The 19,363-nt window shown below is 46.9% G+C and overlaps 1 protein-coding gene and 1 long non-coding RNA gene across 3 annotated transcripts in view; both read left to right on the top strand.

Annotated features, from left to right (window-relative positions):
* LOC119453741 (protein kinase C, brain isozyme) overlaps positions 1–6,955 on the top strand; it is a 295,662-nt gene extending 288,707 nt beyond the window's left edge. The window contains exon 11 of one of the 2 annotated variants that reach the window (XM_037715801.2): positions 4,997–6,955. In XM_037715801.2, coding sequence (XP_037571729.2) covers positions 4,997–5,149 — 153 coding nt within the window. In that variant the 3' untranslated portion in view covers positions 5,150–6,955. The remainder of the gene's footprint in view (positions 1–4,996) is intronic. The other variant, XM_049668401.1, reaches the window with a different exon arrangement.
* Positions 6,956–6,987: 32 nt separating this feature from the next.
* Positions 6,988–18,449, top strand: LOC125945967 (uncharacterized). The gene is made up of 2 exons (XR_007467274.1): positions 6,988–16,579; positions 16,632–18,449. It is a non-coding gene; the product is annotated as an uncharacterized LOC125945967 (long non-coding RNA).
* The last annotated feature ends 914 nt before the right edge of the window (positions 18,450–19,363 follow it).

The raw sequence follows: 19,363 nt of genomic DNA, 5'->3' as shown, positions 1-19,363 counted from the left end.
CAGCTGCAGCTTCGAGGAACAACTCAAGAAGTTTGATTAGAGCTTCTTCAAGATCCAAAAGTCATAGATCATATGTTCATTTTTTATCAACATTTGCAGTCATACTTTTTTGTCAGACATGGAAGTGTTAATAACATTGTAGGTCGGTGCCTCTGTAGTGAAGGTGAAAATAATAGGTCAGGGGTGTTCTGATAGGGAACTGTTTGTATGAGAGCAGTACCTAGTTGGATATGTACTGAGTGAGTCAAGACATAACCGCAAAAACAACCAGTGTACGATGCTTGTAGAAATCTAAACATCATTTGGGTATCGTCGACTATAACAAGTTTATTCTGAGAATAACTTGCTGAAATTAATCAAGGGTACGTATAAATTAAAAAGAGAGGTTGAATAATAAATGGCAACCAACACTGACTGTTCTCGACATAAGACTAACCTAACTCATTTCGCCCTGATTCCATAATATGAGTTTGAAAAAAAAAAGGCTCAAGTTTGCGAGTGTATACCAAATCTGAGGCGGCAGAAATGTTGCAACCGCCATACTTATGTTCACTATTGCTTTATAACACAGAAATCCGAAAATGTTATGAGAATCGTTTGACTACAATTCCGAGATGCAAGGCCCCGTGCAATAAAATTGCTTAAAGTGATTAGCCCTTTCAAGTAGTCACTGGGTGTCGTGTAGAAACAGCAATGCCGTTGCCATATAATTTACTTATTATACCATTATTAAAATATACGCATCGGTGAACATACTGAAAACCTTGCTATCGCCAGTCGCTGTGACGTGGCATTTGTGGCCACATGCACTAGCGTTCGTGCTACTGCTTTAATGACGAGTGTCACAGCAAACAACTTTTTATTGCCGGCAGTTACGGGGTTGCACACCTTATACATTGTATAGTGGGATGAGAACTGCTTGATAAGTCAATCCTTTGTAGTGTCCGGACGAGGCTTATGAGCTTTCCAAAGTAACTTTTCTTACCCGCTAGTAAGGCCTGAGAACTGAGAAATTTGCTCTTTTCCGTGAATCGTGCCTGCGCGCGATGAATTGTCGAAATCGCTGGGCGAACCAAGTCACTGATTTATCTCGCCGACTCTCTTTATAATGGGCACACGTGTATTCGCCCTTGGGTGTTTGATATGCGCTTTCTTTCAGCGTTGCAAAACCTCTAATATTGCACACATTCCTAGTTCCTTGAATGCCGTTTCATTTTGGGATGTCAGAGCCTCGTTCCTTGCAGCCATGTTACTCTCACCCGGAAAGATTCAAACCTGTCACGCAGGAACTTCACTGTTTCGCTTAACGTCATGTGCTCTTGGACAACCTCGGCAAGCACCTGCTCCTTAATTTTAGCCTCCAGGTCGTATATACACATGGCTTCGAGCTAAGCTTGATTGAACTATATTGGAGCGTGCTTCAATTTTCTTAGCTAGTTTCCTTCAAAACCATCGTGAAAAATGAGACGCCGGGTAGTCGCCGCGCCAAGTCGGCAGCAGTAAAATTACCAAGGGGAAAATCAAATTAAGGAAACCGGCAGGAAAAGTCACCCCGTGCCTTAGCTGCTGCAACTTCAGGACTGGCACAAATTGAAGCGAGCGTCACGGTAAGCTGCCTCTTGCATCCACTAAAACAGGCTGACGTCAGGGGCCCAGGCGTTGCGTCGCTTCATAGGCAAGAAACGCGCACGTGCAGATCACAGAGTGTGCGCAGACCGGAGTGTCGTCACCAGGCTCGAAGGTTGGGCCAAGGAACGTCGGAAAAGCAGCTAGTTCACCGTGAATGGTGGCGCGTGCAGAAGGAGCAAGCAGGAAAAGTCATCCGCCGGAGCCTTCATTGCAGCAACTGTTGCTACGAAAATGGAAACGTCTTTGCACTTCGAAGGTCACATGCCATGTAGGAATGAGTGGTACTGCTACATAAGTTCTTGTATAGGAATTGTTGATGAATGTGTGGAAATTAGTGTCTAGGGAAAATCTTGTGGAATATATGTTCACATATGCTTATCGACAACACCGCTCACGGACATGTCATCGATCCTGCTGACTATGCTTATAGCTCAGTCTAAGTTTTAAAATAGAGATGCCAAAACAGAGATCTCGTTAGGAGCACGCTATGGCTCAATTTTTAATTTGTGAAATGTTGAAGTCATCTGCCGCACGTATTGGGAATATATAAGCTCGGTACATTTTAATAAAGCGAAAACTTGTACATTTTTACGCTACTGTCGATTTGGTATGTAAAATACCCGTGACATATGCGCGGTAATTTTGACGTTCTTTATATTTTTCGGTGGCATATAGTTAACATCGTTCAGAGCACTATTTACAGGATTTAACAGTCCGTTCCTGTGGTGCAAGGCATCGTGTTGAAAGGTGTCCAACATGGCGCTTGGCGGACAAGTTACCTAAATATTTCCCACGCTTGAGCATCGCTAACATGTTGCCTTGAGACTTTGCAGAGAATAACCAACACATCCAAGCCCACTCTGCTATTATCATTATTTGCGGGGAACTAAGGACGAATATCATGAACTGTAAAAAGACAAAAAAAAAGAGACTTCAAGCTTATGCGACATTGCAGAATCGCAGCCTAATGGCAGCGAATCTCTTTCTTTTGAGCAGTTGCATGAACAGCTTTAGTTTAGTGTATATAAATCACGCGCTCTGAAACATAGTCTGCATATCAATCACCAGTTGACCCACTCGTTTAGAAGTTTGATCGCATATATAACGCTGTCGTGCACTTGATAAAGCAATTTAGCAATGACCCTACATGATCCACACACTATTAAAGGGGCCCTGAATCACCCCTCGGGCTTGGTGAAATAACATAGTCCGAGGGTAGCATATACGCCGTTGTGAGCATCTCAGCCAAGTTCTGAGATGTTCACAACATCTCTCCACGCGATCCGCGGAGCTCGCAAGCGGAGCGCGAAGTCTTCTTTCTCTCAAACGCTCTCGTTTCAAAAACCCCATGATCCTCGCTCTTTTCTGTGCGCTGTATTTCGTAATAAAGAACACTCCAATACGCGGCTGCTATTCGTCGCTGCGGTCGGCTGCACCGCGGCCGCCGTGGGGTAGCTGCCATGGGTTTACTGGCTAAGCACACTGCGGCTCTCTGAGGACAGCCACGTTTGGCTTACGTTTAGCGCGGCGGAGACACCAAATCGGAAATTTGAACCGCGCGCCACTATGACGTCTCGGACGTCACGATGACGTCTCCGCCGTAGCCTTCGCAGTGCAAGGCATTAGAGGAGGAAGGGGAGCACAACGGAGGCCGTGTTTGATCGCCGATAACCCCACTTCTGCTGAACGCATTGAAGTACTTTGTGCGGACAAAGTGATTCTGAAATAGCCTATTTTCACTTCACATGTCTTTCTCCACTTCGATAAAAAGTGGTTCAGGGCTCCTTTAACTTTGAATGCACGTCAGTCATGATGTTTCCTCCACTTTGACCAGATTTATCTCAGAGGCTCTTATAGTTCTTGCCGTACAGACAGCTAAATTCTACACAGTTCCTAAGCCCCCCCCCCCCCCCCTCCCCCACCGAAGGGGGGGGGGGGTGCTTTCCTTTTAGAAAAGCCGTAATTAAATCACGCGTTCAGCTTTTCCTGCACGTCACCCATAATGTGCCCCTACTTCCACGAAACATTAACAAGGTGACTTGTTTAGTTCACACCACGTGCGCCTCGTATTACGCATGAAAATAGGAAGAAACAAGCACTGAGTAAATATTTTGAACTCTAATAAATAATCCGTCAACGTTAGACTTTCTCCACAAATCACATTTACACCTAGTGCAAGCTCAATCAGACTTAAAAGAATCTCTTAATAATGGGTAAGGTTTCGAAGCTAAACATTTCGACAGAATTACCTCTCTGGTTGGGGAAATTTATTAAGACTTAGAGTGGGACTCCAACCAAATAAGGTAATTGATTAGCCCGACGTTTCGGAGCCAATTCGGCTCCTTCTTCAGGGGGTATTCTTCGGAAGTGGCGGTGTACAGCTTTAAAAGGTCCATCGTAAAAAAGGAGGAAGGGGGAGAGAGCGGAAGGTGGGGAGACACTATGCACCTGTTTTCTTGACAGACGTTAAGGCGAAAGGGTGGAGGGGGGGGGGGGGGGGGTAGTGGCTGCGGCGTTGCTTGTCAGCTGGATTGACTGATGCTGGGGGCGCTTGACCCGTGGAGGACAACCGCAAAAGGCTTTTGAGCACTAGGACTTAAACAATTTGTCGCAAAGCCTGTAATTGACCAACGATCTTGAAGCTTATTTTCCCACTCAGCGATAATGCGCCCTCTATTCCTTTGAATTGGCTTCTTTCTGGCGCATTATTCGAACATTGGCAAGGTATTCTATGCACTATCTAAGGCTGGCAAAATTATGGGGCAATATGAACTGGAGTGAATATTCGCTTAGCAAACAAACATAATTGGTGTCAAAGAAGCTATGAGGAAGCATGTCGTCAGGGAGCCACCTTTCGCAAATCAACTTGCCGTGCTCCTGCTCTCTTTGCCGTTTCACTGGGCCTTGCCTCCGAAACTCATCAGACGAACACGTGACCTGCAACATCGCGGGTGCGCATAGAGACGTGGCATAACAAGGCACCAGCCTTCACGCCTGGACTGATCTAAGTGATGCTTACTACTGGATGTTGCGTTGCGAAAGTTACAGGATTATCCGAGATTGACTGACAGTGCCGGCATCTCCCACCACTTGCACCTGAGGGATACAGCGGGTAAAGGTTTGTGTGACTTTACGCCGAAGAAGAAAATGACCTTATTGATTGCAATCGCTGTTCGGGGTCTGAAATCTGTCTACCTCTCAATGACCTCATTATACGTCCTATAGTGTAATGGTCTGTCTTAGTGTGCCCTTCGTCTGTCGTGAGCTGCCTCCGCGAGATTGAACATTGCGACGCGTATGCTCGTCTTGGTCGGAAGACCAGCACGGCGTGCCTATAACCTCCTCCTCTCTCCATCTCTCTGCGCAGAAACACCGCAAGGACGTGAGCAACTTTGACAAGCAGTTCACCAGCGAGAAGATCGAGCTGACGCCCACCGACAAGCTGTTCATGATGAACCTGGACCAGACCGAGTTCATGGGCTTCTCCTTCCTCAACCCGGAGTTTGTGCAGCACGTCTAGCCAGACTCTTCCGCCGTCTATTTATTGTTACAACTATAATTATTATTGTTATTACCACACCGCACCCGACGTCAACGATGCGTGCCTCCCCGCGGAGGGTCCCACCACCATCTCTCTCCTCAGGACTCGGAACCTTCGCTCCCGTCAACCACACACTGTACTACTGTACTCGGGGACAAGTTTGCATGGCCGTCGGGCCAGGGCAGTGGGTCCGAGTCTTGTTCCTATATACTCAACGCGCTGTCGCCGAGCGGCGCATGCGCGCAACGTGACTGAGTGCTTTCCTGCGTAGGCTGCAGTGTCGTTTGTCTGGGGGCTCGCATCCTTGGGCAGTTTGAGCTTTGTTCAGCAGAGGGGCACAGTCTCTCCAGGTGGGATTCTAGGTTTCTTTTTTGGCCACGAGTGGCAAGATATGTTATTTGAAACTGCCTGGAATGACTGGTGGCGTACCCGTTGCGAAGGCATATCAGATGTTGGAGTCTTCTTTCGCACTAAGCTAATATCAGCCGAGTATTTAAGAGGGCGTGGCGTGGCTGCTAGCTGAGACAACGACGCGATTTTGCTTCACTGCCACTCAGAAGTTGTCCCCGAGACCGTGAGGGTTCTTTTGTTGTTTTCACGTTCGGCAGGACGTGCGCTTGGGAGAGTTCATCTCGGGATGCGAGACAGGCTGGAGGAGCGCCGCGTACGTACAAGCCTTCAACTTGGGGCCGCAGGGCATGACCCCAGCTTATGAACCTTGAGCTTCGCAAAGCACTATCCTATGAGCACGTCGGCTGTCCCTCGCTTCGCGCTTTTTCGCTTAAATGTTCCATACAGCAGTGTCACGGGAGATGTCGGATTTCATGGAACTTCCATATGGTAATGATATGCTAACGTTGTAACATCTCGATGGACCTCTCGTTATACCCGTGTTAGCCTCAAGCATTCGGTGATACATTATAAGCGTCGTTGCCGAAACAACTCTTTACTCTATTGAATGACGTCGTCAAGGGGCGTTTTCTGTCCTTGACGTCATGTGGAAGCTGTGTCTATATGTGGTCCTTACTTCCGGCACTGTCACAGTGCGGGGAGACTGGCGTCCCACGAACACGGTTCTTTTTTCTCGTCACCTTTAGGCAGCGTGCTACCGCGTTTTCTTCAGGTGATGTTTGATCCATGCATCATTGTCATGTTGATGGGTATTTCTCCCATAATTCTGTTACCAGTGCAGCAACCGAGAACGTGGATGCCGGTTGTAATAATGGCCCTCGGACACTTCCAGACCAACTTGGAAAATGACCACCGGAAGTTGTCTATGGAAAGCCAGTTCTTGACACGCCCATTCCTGTCGGCATAGTCTTCCCGTCGTTGTGAAACAAATCTCGACTTCCTAATGTTGTACTGTTGCACGAAATAATTGGCGCACTGAGGAAAGTTCGTCATAGCTTCAGGTAATTGCAGGAGATGAAGTCGAAAGATTGCGGTCTTGTAAGATTGGATTTCATCGTGTGATTCCCGGTTTTGGCGGAAATACGGTCGTTGTGACAAAACTTGTGGCTCCCTCTATCGACGGCTACCTGCCAGGCACTTGAAAATAAATAATCTCCTTCTTGTACGCTGGCCAGCACATTTAACTCAGAATGCTTTCTAATGATGATACTGAGTAGTTTCTTGGTACAGATAATGTGTTTTGCTATTCTAGCCTGCCCTTTTTTTTCTTTTTTTTTTGTATGGCATCAACGAAGTTATCACGAACCCCAAACTGCCGTGAACAGTTTGGCAGAGGTTTAACCGTTGTAAGGCATGTCTAGTCACTCGGGAAGGGAGGAGGGAGGGAGGGAGGGAGGGGGAAGATTCGGAAGAAGTTAACACGGAGATTCACAGTGATGCTAAGCACGGCACATTTAACAATTGAAAATAGTTTGAGAGCTAGTACTAATGACACGAGATGAAAAGGCGAGATTTGAAGGAGGCAGTCATGTTACACAGGTCTTATAGCTGGTAATCTAGAGAATATAGCTGGTGGTACACCGAGAGACGGCCAACGCAGCCTATGACGGTGAATAACTGCATACACGATGTGAAGAGATGCTTAAATTTCCCTTGTAATGAGCGGGTGTGGTTGATGCAAGGCAGGGTTGATTGGAAATTTGTGGTAGAAGTAATTGAGCTGGCAATTGGCCTCTGCAGAGTGAAGACTAGTAGGAACTGAAAACACTCACATTGCCAAGCTCGGGGCGGCAGACGCGTCGAATACGTTTGTTCTTTTGTCAGAGCGCGTGGGTGAAACTAAAATTATTCGCAATGTGAAACGCGCTGTGCTCCTTGTGCCGTTGAAAGGCAGGGCTGTTTTTTTTTTTCGATCGACCATGTGTCAAGTGACTTGGGATCGACTAGGCAGTCAGCGCGAGGAAACACGTTCATGGTTATTAAAATCACGGATTGTAATTCGCCGTTAACGTCGAACGCGACACTTTGTGTAGATTACGCGCTTTAGCGAACTTGCAGCCTCCGGTATACGAAACATGTGAGATAATATTTCCCCGGTTATTGCTCCTAAGAGTCCGCGTCGGTGTGCGTTGTGCACAGACGGATTTCCCCGCCCAGAGAAAAAGGGAAATAGGGCTAAACACCGGACCACAGAAAGAAGCTCTGTGTCGCTTTGGTGAACTGTCTCGTATTGCGATCACAGGTTTCATGTTTTTCACGGAAGTGTTAGCTAAAACCAGTCCCGCTCAATTAACTTCATACCCATTTGGTAAGAATCGTGTATTTCGCCTATTTGTGTTGGTGTTTCTGTGATTTAGTTTGACACGCGTCCTCCTTGTAATAATGCTGGTTTGTAACTCCGTGATCGTCCTCGAGACAGCCAAGAATGCCACTTCGAATGAGCTCGTTCTGGCACAAGACACTCTAATTGAAACTCGCCTCCTATTTCCGACGAAGGTACCTCGGTAGTTTCATTTCCACCATTGTTTGATGTGGCCTTTGTTTAGGCCCTTTCACCCAAAAGTGAGTGATGAGGTCTCCGTTGAAGATGCGTCTGTTTCGGTTAGCCACCGGAGGGAAATGGCTTGCATTTGCCCCAGCAAAGAAGTACAGTGCCAAACAAACCACGTACCATCGAATAAGCATCGGTTTCGGATAATGTGACCTCGCGACTGGTAACGATCCGCTGGCGAGTTTCATAGTAGCCGTCGTCGCTACGACCTGTGTACCAGGCTTGAACCGCGCGCCGAACCGAGACGATGAGCAGGCTTTCGGCTCCGGTATATATGCGCGCATTCTTACTAGCAGTTTGTTTGAGACACCGTTCACATCTCCTTTAGTAGTTGGCTGAAATTAGTGCCAGCGGCTTTTAATCTGCGGTGCTGAGCGCTCGAATTTCATTGAAGATCTTCAGAATCCAGCGTGCGTCTAAAAGGTCAGCGACGCACTTTTCAGCAAAGGTCATTACGAGCCGGATTGCTTAGAAAGGTCTTGACTATATGAAATTGATATTTCACATAAATGTTTTAGCAAATTGCCCCTGCAGCGCCCCTTATTCATCATTAGGCTGACCTTATCGAGACAATTATATAGAATTTCTTGGTTATTTTCTGAGCAGTTGAACGCCGCCGGAAATGTTTTACATCTCTAGTTGGACTTTGCTGGTTTGAGTTGAACAGTATCATTAAAAAATATTCCAGATTTAAAAAATGCTGCTTTCGTTCTCATAGTTTCGCTTTTGCGTGAAACCACCGCTATGGAAGCAGCGACAGAAGGAAGGTTTCAGAATACGGCAGGCAGTGGAATTACAACTGCTGACTTGGTGATATGCAAATGTATATGTGCAGGACCTCGACAAACATGCTGGGTCACTACTGAAGTAGTGATTCAGCGTGTTTCAACTGCGCTGGCATTAAATGCGAATGAAATTTCTAGTACTTGTACATCTAGTCAAATAATGTCCTTGGTATTTGTTGCATTTATACTGGTCTTTCTTAGATTGAGACATCTTGGACATCTCGGACATTTAGGAGCGGATATGTGGTACGAATCTTGACGAAATTGTATTGCTGAATAGGCTGCTAAGTCGGCTAGACTTTGTATTGTGCCATGAGCTTTCTTGACTTGTATGTTCTTGCCGTTCGGTGACTGCTCTGGAACGAACGTGTCAGAACCTTGTTTGTCCAATTTACGATATGATCGTTCTTGCAGAGGCTTCGAGAATTTCCTGTGTCGTCGCATTGTGAATCTTGATGAGGCTCCATTCAGTATTCTCGCACATGTTCAAAGGCGTTGTCACTAGTTTTTAAAGGGCTGTTTATCCCTAGGACGTCGCTGCTTGGCAGATTAATGCCAGCCACGGTAGATGTCATTTTTTTTCCGAAGGCATTATGGTGACACGTTTTTTACGTATTGAGAGATTCTGCTTTGGGTAGTTTGGCTCGAGAAATTTGTCGATCAAACGCGATGAAGGCGAATCACGGGGCTGCTATTTATTCGTCAAACCGAGATTTGTTTATACTAGCTAATGATACGTTACACGAAGTAAAATTTGTCGCCACCAAAAAGCTTTCTGGAGAAACTTCTGCTATAGGAGAAAGTCCTTTTGAAGGCGGCACACTAGCAAATTTCCTTGGAAGTTTTGTCGATTGAACTTGTGTGTGAAACATTCAGTACGTATTGTATGACGTGGAAACTTGAGTTTCCGGGTCATGAAGTACGAAAACTTGGTCCTTGATGAAGCAAGGTTACCAAAGACTAGTTTGGCGGTGTATTGCTAGTACACTCGAAACTAATGAAATGTCTCCGACGCTAGCGACGAAATGTCCATCGAGCGCATGTCTAGTGAATTTTTCATTTCCAACTCATTCGGGTGGCTTACATTTTACATGTTTCGTGGTCCGAAGTCGCGGTTATTAGATGCCAGCAGACGTCACCCAGACCATTTGGCAAAAATCTTGAACGAGTTTACTTCGGCATTCCTCTTACGTGCGATTTGTAAAACACCTGCAGGCAAGGTATTGTTGAATAAACTGCTTTTTTTTCTTCGTAAATATAGTGACCATAAACATTTTTTGAGTTAAGTTGTGGCGAATACCTTTCCTCGAGCATTTGAGACAGGTCATGTTAAGTTTTCCAGCTCGAAAGTATCGCATTTTGACTTCCTCCCTGGCAGGCGTGTCCTAAAATTAGCTGGAAAGCTTCAGCAGCTTGTTTGAAAACAGTTGAGATGGCCATGGAACGCTTGAACGCTGAGACGCTAATAACGTGCACGCCAGCCCCAGGTTGCCTCACGTTCTTGCTATCCCATTCTGCATTGTATGTGACTCATCTTTGTTGCGTTCCCTGTCATCGTCACCACGCACTTCGGCTAGTTTAGATATGAGGTGCTAAGTAGTTATAAACCAGTGAAATCACTTGTTTAACCGCGCTCCACGGACGTTGCAGGCCGCCCCTTAAAGCCAGCTTTACATTCTACGAACTGTCTGTGTTTTCAACCGCAGCGGCCGCAGAAATCGGTCCTGTGCAGCGAAGCGGCGGAGTTTGGACTTGCTGAAAATTTTTGAAATGACGCTACGGCTGACCAATGGTACTGCTGCACCAATCTGACGTATGTGCTGACATTTCAGCGGTAGCGCATGCTTGCTGGTCGGAGAGCGACAGTCGCTGAGTCGGCGGACGCTCGGAGTTGAAACATGCGAAACAAACCTAAGTCGAGACTGCGTCGGTCTCGCGACAGGTAGTGGCCGACGCTGAGGCGCAGAGAATGTGCTGAAAGGGCTGCTGACAGGGTGTCTGAGAACATTTTGACGTGCCACATTAACGGCGCGAGGCAAGTGGAGGCACAAAGAATAGAATCGGAAGAAAAATCTCGAAATTCGGCATATGCTTCCATTATTCTTTCTTCAGTGCCCTTGTTAACTGCGAGGTTTGCATGACTAAGCGCTATCGACTCGCCCGATTTTCCGCTCCGCTCAGCTCCGACGCCAATAGAGGCGCGCCTGGCACGCTTTTCCAGCTTCTGAACTTGTCTTGAGTAGCCTACTCAAGACGTGCTTTCCCACCCTTACCGATCTATGGCACAAGTTCGCAGTTCCGGCTGTGCCAACGCCAGGAACTGTGGTGTAGTCTGTGTTTTTGTCAGTGTGCATCGAACGAGGGCTCCCGTAATTCTCGAGAATCATTCATTTCTTGTGTCTAACGTGTGTCTGCAATAAGCTTTGCCGTGCAATAATACCGTGGACCACATTTTTTCTTGCCTATCGAGGGTTTATGCTTTATAGCGCGGACGACACTTTTGTTACCTTCGTTCCAAGGCTTTTTCTTGCGGGTAAATGATGGTGTGCAGTTTTGGTAATATCTATGTGTTTTCGTGCTTCAAGACGCGTGATGAATTTCTCTCCGCCCTTCACAACGTTGTACGCGTGTAACCTTTGTTTCCTATAACAACAAAGTTAAGCTGCAGTTTCATCTCTTTCGAAACCAGCTCAGGCTTGGAACAGATCACAGTCGTTGCTAGAGTGGTGTTTTTTTTTTTTTCCTCAGTGCTTCAGATTGAAATGTTCTCGCTCGTAGCAGGACAACGCTAATTTTTCAAGTTGTAGCTGACGCAAGCACGTTGAAGCTGACGTAGCTGACGCAAGTTGGGGAGATGTACTGAAAAATGTTCTCTGTTACCAAGAGAGTATAACTGCCGTGCATGGCGAACGATTGTTTCGTTTAGCCGGTATTCTCCCGGAATTGGAATGACATCTCGCGATATACGCAGAAGACGTGAAGAGGTCTTCCGCTGTGGTCTCCATATTTCTCGGAGCGCAATGACGTCTTATCGAGCAACTGAGCTCCGTTTTCCTTGTCCTTCTAATCGTTAGTCGTCGCCGCCTGCGTCTTAACCAAGAGAGGTGTGTGCTGACGAATATGTTGTGTCATTACGAAGCCAGTGTATTACGACAAACGAGCGCAGTCGTGACGCACCACAGTGTCTGCTCCTATGTGTCGGCTGCAAGCCACTAAAAAGATTTACTGTGGATTACAGCTCTTTGGCCTTACCATATACCTTATCGCCTTACTGTGTACAACTCGAAACCTACTACCCATTCAACTGCTTCGAAAGAGCTGTGAACGTGCGATCTTATGGCGAAACCCTCCTTTTATGCTCGGGTCCAAAACCCTTTCGTCGTTGTGAAAGCTTTGGGTTCACCCCCACAAGTGTCGTTTGCTCCCGAACCTCTGGTGTCTGCTATATTGTTGTTCGTTAAACGCGGACACGTGCTCTCTTAGCACTAGCAAGAACAAAACAAGGGCAATGGACGGCACATGTCTTCGACCACTCGTACTGTGTATGCTCATTGCTTTTAGCCAACAAAAAAGCCTTCAAAGATAGTATAAATTATATGCTAAACTCTGTTTTGTCTATACGGGAGCAACGCATGCCCCGTGACTGTCTCTACTGAAGGCCACACCTCATCGAGTTGCTTGAAGACGCTCAACTTACTGACTCTGGTCAGTTCACTAAGGTGTTGAAGAACGCGGGTATCTTCCCCCCCCCCCCCCCCCCCCTTAGTTTCCTCAGAAATGTTGCAACGAGTAATGAATATAGGATAACCTGTTGTACGCATGTTTCTTAGCCACTGTATCGTAGCCGCCTATCTCTCTGCTTGAACATTACTGGCCTACTTTGTTCTGGCTAGAGCGTACGATGGAATCCGATCCCCACCACCAGGTATCTTTGCCCGAGCTCCGAGGACCCACGTGACGTGTGCTATGCATTTGAGCGACGACTCCGTATGCGGCGGAGAGTGCCAAAAGTGGTGGTGCTTGAATGTGATCGGCGCCGACGTAGGAACGCTGTGACGATGAAAACGCTAGCCAGTATGCAACATGCTCGTTCCGCCTTCTGAGAAGATGACGCTTGTCCGGGTGGAGCCAACTTCGCTACGTTCGGTTCAGGAACAGTAGTCGGTTTAACTTGCCCATCTGTTGTAGCAGATTTGTGCGCCCTGCGGTCTTGGTGAGCACCGAATCTTGGGAGTTTGTGTGAACTAGAGAGTTTCGGCACGGCGTGCGCGTACGTGTCCCAGCTGCCGTGTCATGTCAAGCATGAGCCTAATGCGGCGGCCAGCCATAGCGCTAGTTGCAGCACTAGCTTCCTGAAGCTGTATTTGGACATTATATGTGAATATTTTACTGCATTGCGTGACCGTGGACCGCATGTCGCCTGACACTTAGGTTCGGCCGAGAGATTGAAGCACCCGTTATGTACTTTCCGAAGATGGAATTGGATAGCACATTGTGTTACATGTTTAGTTATGCGCAATTTGAAGGGATCTTGTCGCATGGCATGTCTGTAATACTGCAACCGCAATGCATGTATGCAAATCCTAAACTTTCTGCAACCTATGCTTCTTTCAAGATTTGAAAACCACGAGTGGGGCTTGCATGGTAGGGAATAAAAAAAAGCACACAGAGCGTATCGTGACACTTGGGTATCAGTAACGAGTGATCACGTTTGGCACATCTCTTACCGACGCGTCACACAAACGATGGTACTATTTTTTTTTTCCTTCGCGAGCCTATAAGTGGCAATATTTTGTTAATGAATTCACACCATGCATGTAAACGTCACCTAAATACAAGAACTACGCTGCTGCCCTTGTGATAGGTGGCTTCTGCGGCGCCTCGAACTTTGTATGGGGTCATTTAAAAGGCTATAGTATGTTTGCTTTCGCCCCTTACGTATTATGCCCGCAAGTATTGCAAGTGGGTCGGGATGAATGTCGCCACGAGGCAACGGGATTACGTCACAGGATGGTTGCGTCTTTCCCGTTTTTCTCCCTCCGCTCTTGCAGACGGCAAGTTTTGAAAAGAATTTATCTCCAGTCGCTAAACCGACGCAAAGTGTGCCTGTTGCGAGGTGGAGTGAAAGTTTCTTTCGTTTTAGCTGACGCACTACCACTTGTGCGAAGGTTTCCCAGCGATCTCTACTGTGACTTCCGATGTGGCCACTGTTCACGCAGTCGCTTGTGTGCCGTTGCGGATCGCCGAGGACAAAATAACGAGGAAAAAAATTAAATACGCGACGTTCGCAGTGAAGAAGACTTTGAGAGCGCCAGCAACTGCACCTCTCGATGTGTTAGGCTGGAGTGAGACTAACTATTCGTTGCCGACATGTTATTATTGCGAAAGAGCGTGGACTAGGGAGGCTCAAATAGGACAGCTCAACCGCCAACGGAAAAGATGCAGGAACGTCATCGATTGACTGCTTGCAGGCGCTCATTTCGCTTTTTGTTTACGAAGAACAGTGTCGCTGTATAGTTGTAGTGCTAATTAACCACAATTGCAAACTCGTAACCACCCAAGTTAAACACATTTAGAATTAAGAGAGCAAACTCTTCCGATTCTTGATTTTGGAAATTTAGCTTTCCTGTTGAGGTTTCATATCATGCATGATTGTACGTGTACCGAGCGTTTCTACTCATTCATTGAAACTCCACTGCGCTCGCCAGCGAGTAAAACACAATTCCATGCTAAAAATTTTAATACATTGTAAAAATACCTTAGATGCTCAGACGTGCGAAGCCTACCCTAGCTTCCACATCGCCCCGTGGTTCCTCCGAGGGTGTCAGTTGTCGCCGCGCTTTCGAGTGATCTGCGAACGGTGCTTCAAACAAGCAGACAAATGTGAATACCTACTTCTTCCGCTATTTCTTCTAGGGCGCTGGTGCTTAATTTCTGAGAAGCATGACTCCATCTTGCCAAATAAAACGCTCCTTCCTAATTCTTTTTCTTTCCCATCAATGACGTCGCCTTTCTTTTGGAGAGACGGGTATACCGCAACGTAACCCCGACGAAAACCGTTTCCTTAGTGACACCGCGATGGACCGCAACGCTACTGCGTGAATGTTTTCTTATTACCGTACGGCAGCTTTGGCACAGCGGGGAACGCTGGAGGACAGTCCACTGCCGAAAAGCCTCCAGGCAGTGTTGCTGTTTTAGCGAGGAGGATTCCCTACATGTGGCTTAATTGAGGCTCACTTAGCGGCGCATCATACACGCTTGTTGTGGACAGCTGGAATTTTAAAACAACACAAATTTCGATCGAAGGTTTTTGTATGGCGAATGTTTAGCACATCCATGCAAACGTTTACTGGATTGCAGCGGATTACGAACGTCGCTTTACTTGAGCGACACTGTGCAATGTTTGAGTTCGTAAGCGCTTAACGGGACTATCTGTATACGCGGCTCTTCTAACACGCTTTTTCTTGCAACATAGGGAGCATTTTCAAAGGGCATATGTGCGTTTCGGCACGGACGGAAACAGCTAGGTGCCGCACCACAAAAATATTTGATGCTTTCCTATTGTTTTCTAACAATACAAGGTAATCACAGTAACCGTTACGTACGCTATGCCACCCGAACGTGTGCGTTTTAACTGATTTCATTCTTCTTCTCGTTATCTTTTTAATAGACTCACAAAATCATCTAGTGGATTCTAAAATATGTTGAATGTGCACCACTAAAGCGGAACATCCGCAAGTAGAACACGGCAGACGCGAAACCTCGAGGTTGAAGGTATAGCCCGATGACACCGGCATTTGCAAAGGCTTTCGGCCGCTCACTGTTTGCCGGCCGCTTCTCTTCCTATATTTACCTGTGGTAAAAATGCTGCTGTAGCAGTAAACGAACTCGGAGCCGAAGGAATCGCTGATGTCTGATTTATTTTTTTTTCACACTCGGGCTGAGAACACTAACATTTTTCTTTCCAGAACGTTTTTTTTTTTTTTCGCTTTATGCTTTCTTTTAGATAGCGGCCAAACGTATGGTCAAGGCGTGTAAGCTTTTCCATCTCACTGAGGACTTTAGCGTGGACACAGCTTCGACAGATAATGCAAGCGTTGCAGTTATGTGTGTGGCTTACTGGAAAAAAAAAAAGATACCGCGAGCTGTGTTGTTGCGCCCGAATGATATTTTGCTTGAAAGGGGCGTGGCGCACGAAAAAAAAAAATCTATTTGCTGTTGAACTGGTGGTGTTTCGTTACGAGCTTTTAGCAGTATACGATTCTTATCTGGAGCGAGTGTCCCAGAAACTCGGAGAAAAAAAAAAAAATCTCACTGTGCCATGCAGAGGCGCGAGCACGCTTTGTTTACGGGACCACTACAACAGAATTTGTTTCGCTGTTTCGGAGTGTGTACTTTATGTAGCGGTCTTGTCGAGCGTGCCTGGCCACGAAGCTTCTGCGTGTCGGTAAGCCTTACTGCAAAAAAATGCAACTCCGGCTGTAGCTGTCGCAGTTGTCTTTAGCTGATACACTGCACCCAGCACAAAACGAACATTTGTCATGCCTGCGTTCTCTTCAGTTGAACGTTCATTCAAGTGTAACGCTCTGTCCTGTTTACTCCTTCCTCTCTTTCGCCTGTGGTTCCCGTTGTCTTAGGCCCAATGTATAAGTTCAACTTATAGTTTACCATATGTTTACCTTATAGTTTACCTTACCTAAACTTATAAAACAAGTTTACCTTATGGCGACTCACTGAAGTCTGCGTCAGGAGGCCTGGAGACTGGATGTTGCATTGCGTTGTCGAACAGGACGCTTACTAATGAGGAAACGAATGTTTATCTTTGACAAAATCTGCAAGCAGTTGCACGTCATTTTGAAGGACGCGCTCTTCGCTGCTGCAAATTCTGAGGCAGCGATGTTTCCACAGCACTAATTCTCAGTTGTTCAGATTCTTTCTTAGCGGGCAATACATCTACTGAATATATGGGTAATCATTAAGACCAGTGTCTTATGAAGACGCAGTGAAGGTGTACTTAGGCCGCTATAGATACTGCATACTTATTCGGCATGCGATAGTAAACGAGAGTGTTCGGGATAATGTGGTTAATGAGCCGCCACCATCGTAATTCAGTGGGAAGAGCAGCGTTTGAAACGAAAAAAAAAGTTATATTTGCAAGATATTTTCATTCCCCTAATAGAAAGTGGGCGAAATTGTTGGAGGCGTTTAAACTCAAAACTCGCGTTTAGTGAAGAGTAGTGAATTACAGAAACTGCAGCGAATGTGGCGGCAAAGTCCTGTGACGCTGGTGATTGCTGCTCACGTCAAAGAGTGTTATTCTGAGAATAGTAAAGGCGCATGCGGATTCGTCACTTTGTCTATTGGGTATTTGCGGTTTAGTTGTTATTGGCGCCAGTATCTGCAATCATAGCTAGACTGGCGTGAGAATGATGGGTAAGGACTTGATAACTTCACCCTTCTCGCTTGAAACCAAATATTAGTATAACTTGTCATCGCAAGTTTTTGTGTATGAAAATTATTTCCATCATGTAGCCTTTAATTCCTGTCGTCCTGTTCGATGCAAAACGTTATAAAAATGAGTGAAGGGCTCGGAAGGGAAATAAATAATGAATCGTGATATGGGTTGCTTCCCAGATATTGCCTTGATTCAGCAACACGACCACGCCCGGAAATATCAAGATTTATTTTTTGCGCTGTAAACTGCGTGATCAGGTTAGTTCGGGACGTAATACGCTTAACTGCTCCAACGAAACGTTGAGACGCTAGCGTTAAACATAAATGAACCACAAAAGGTAGTAATGCAGAAGGTTAATGTCCCTTGTTAACCAGGACATGCTACATCCGCGAAAAGTTAACGTAGCGAATACTACGGCTACTGTCAGTAGAGAAGGAACGAGAATTCGAAGAAAACGATGATTCTTCTTGAAGCGACACCGAATCGATGGGATCATCATGTAGATGGTGTAGCGGCGCACAGGGGACGAGCTTTCCTTCTCCCCAAAAGCATGTAGTCTATTCTCGTTCCTGTTTGCCTTAGAAAACCGGTAGCATTCCCTGCAGTGCACGGAACTGGTGAAACAGAGGATGGAGCCGCATTTGACCACGCGACATCGTAAACTTAGCCGTTCGCGCGTGTAACATTTGAGAAACGGAAATCAGAAAAAGAAGTCGATACTGAACTGCATATAAATGGACATTAAGAAGAGAGATAAAAAAAAGAGGTGCCGACGATAAGACTAAGGGAGCCGCTCGAAATAATTTTTTTTAATGGAGTGGCCACGCACGTTCGACGCGTGCCGTATAATTGTTTTGAGTGGGTGTGCAAGACGTTTCGTTTCAGCCCTCGTTGTGTTCTATCCTGCCTAGCTCCACGTAGCGGCGTGTGCCAGTTTGACCCTGCCTTTTGCTCGCGTGCCACGCGCACGAGGCCTGTCTCCCATGGAGGTGTCTTTCTCTCTCTCTGTCCTCCGCAATCGCCAACGCTTCCTCTCAATGTTCAACGAACAAATAAAGAAAAAAGTCTGGTTTCTGACTGCCGCGTCCCTTACTCGTCCCGAGAACTTTCTGCCGGTGGCACCAATGTTGCCGCCAGCTGAGAGGGCAATGTGGCGACACAGACATTACCGACCACAGCTAGCGACTGACATGGCCACGCTTCTGGCGATGCGATAACCTGTAGAGGAGTCACTAGAATGACCGGCGTCAGTGGACACGTCTGCCTGCCGCTCCCGGCGACACTGCCGGTGGCGTGGGGGGCCGCAACTGCCACGGCTTTTTTTGCTGAAGGTACTTTTAACGGAAAAGCACAGGGCCAAAGGGTACTGCGATCGTAAGAAAATTTACAGTAAAATAAAATTGGGTTGAAGCGCATACGGTAGGAATCAACAAGTTATGATCACCAGCTTGCCATTGGGGTAGCCAGGGGTTGGTACACCGAACACCCCCTCCCCCCTTCCAAATTGCTCTTAGTTTGTGGCCGGCCCATCTCCCCTCCCTTCGGATTCCCATTACTCGCCGTAAAAATGCACTGTTCCAATTACTTCTCAAGCGAAGCTTGCATTGTTTGACTCGTGCCGCCGGTGTGGCTGTCGTCGTATGCGAAAAACCTCACCCGCAGCTGGAGGCCGGAAACCCTCCGCTCCCGCAAGTGGCGCGGGGGATCACGCCACTCTGCCAGCCAATCACAAGCGCTCCCTCCGTCAGGAGAAGCGAAAGGAGGGTTCTCTCGTATTGCGCGCGCCGTTTCCCGCCAGTGAAAAAAAAGCCAGCTGATCCCACGCCCTGTGGAAATCGATGTTATGCGAAGCAGGGGGCGGGGAGACTACCCAGTTTACGAAACGACCATGAGAGCACCATGACGTATGCGGCTGTTTCATGACCTACATCACACGCATGTCATGACATTCATGTCATGAGTCCTCAGGAGTCCCTTTAGCTACGCCTAGG

The sequence above is a fragment of the Dermacentor silvarum genome, chromosome 5 (genome assembly GCF_013339745.2).
Source record: "Dermacentor silvarum isolate Dsil-2018 chromosome 5, BIME_Dsil_1.4, whole genome shotgun sequence".
Taxonomy (NCBI): Eukaryota; Metazoa; Arthropoda; class Arachnida; order Ixodida; family Ixodidae; genus Dermacentor; species Dermacentor silvarum.
The sequence above is the reverse complement of the archived record's forward strand: the minus strand, read 5'-3'. Positions and strand labels throughout refer to the sequence as shown.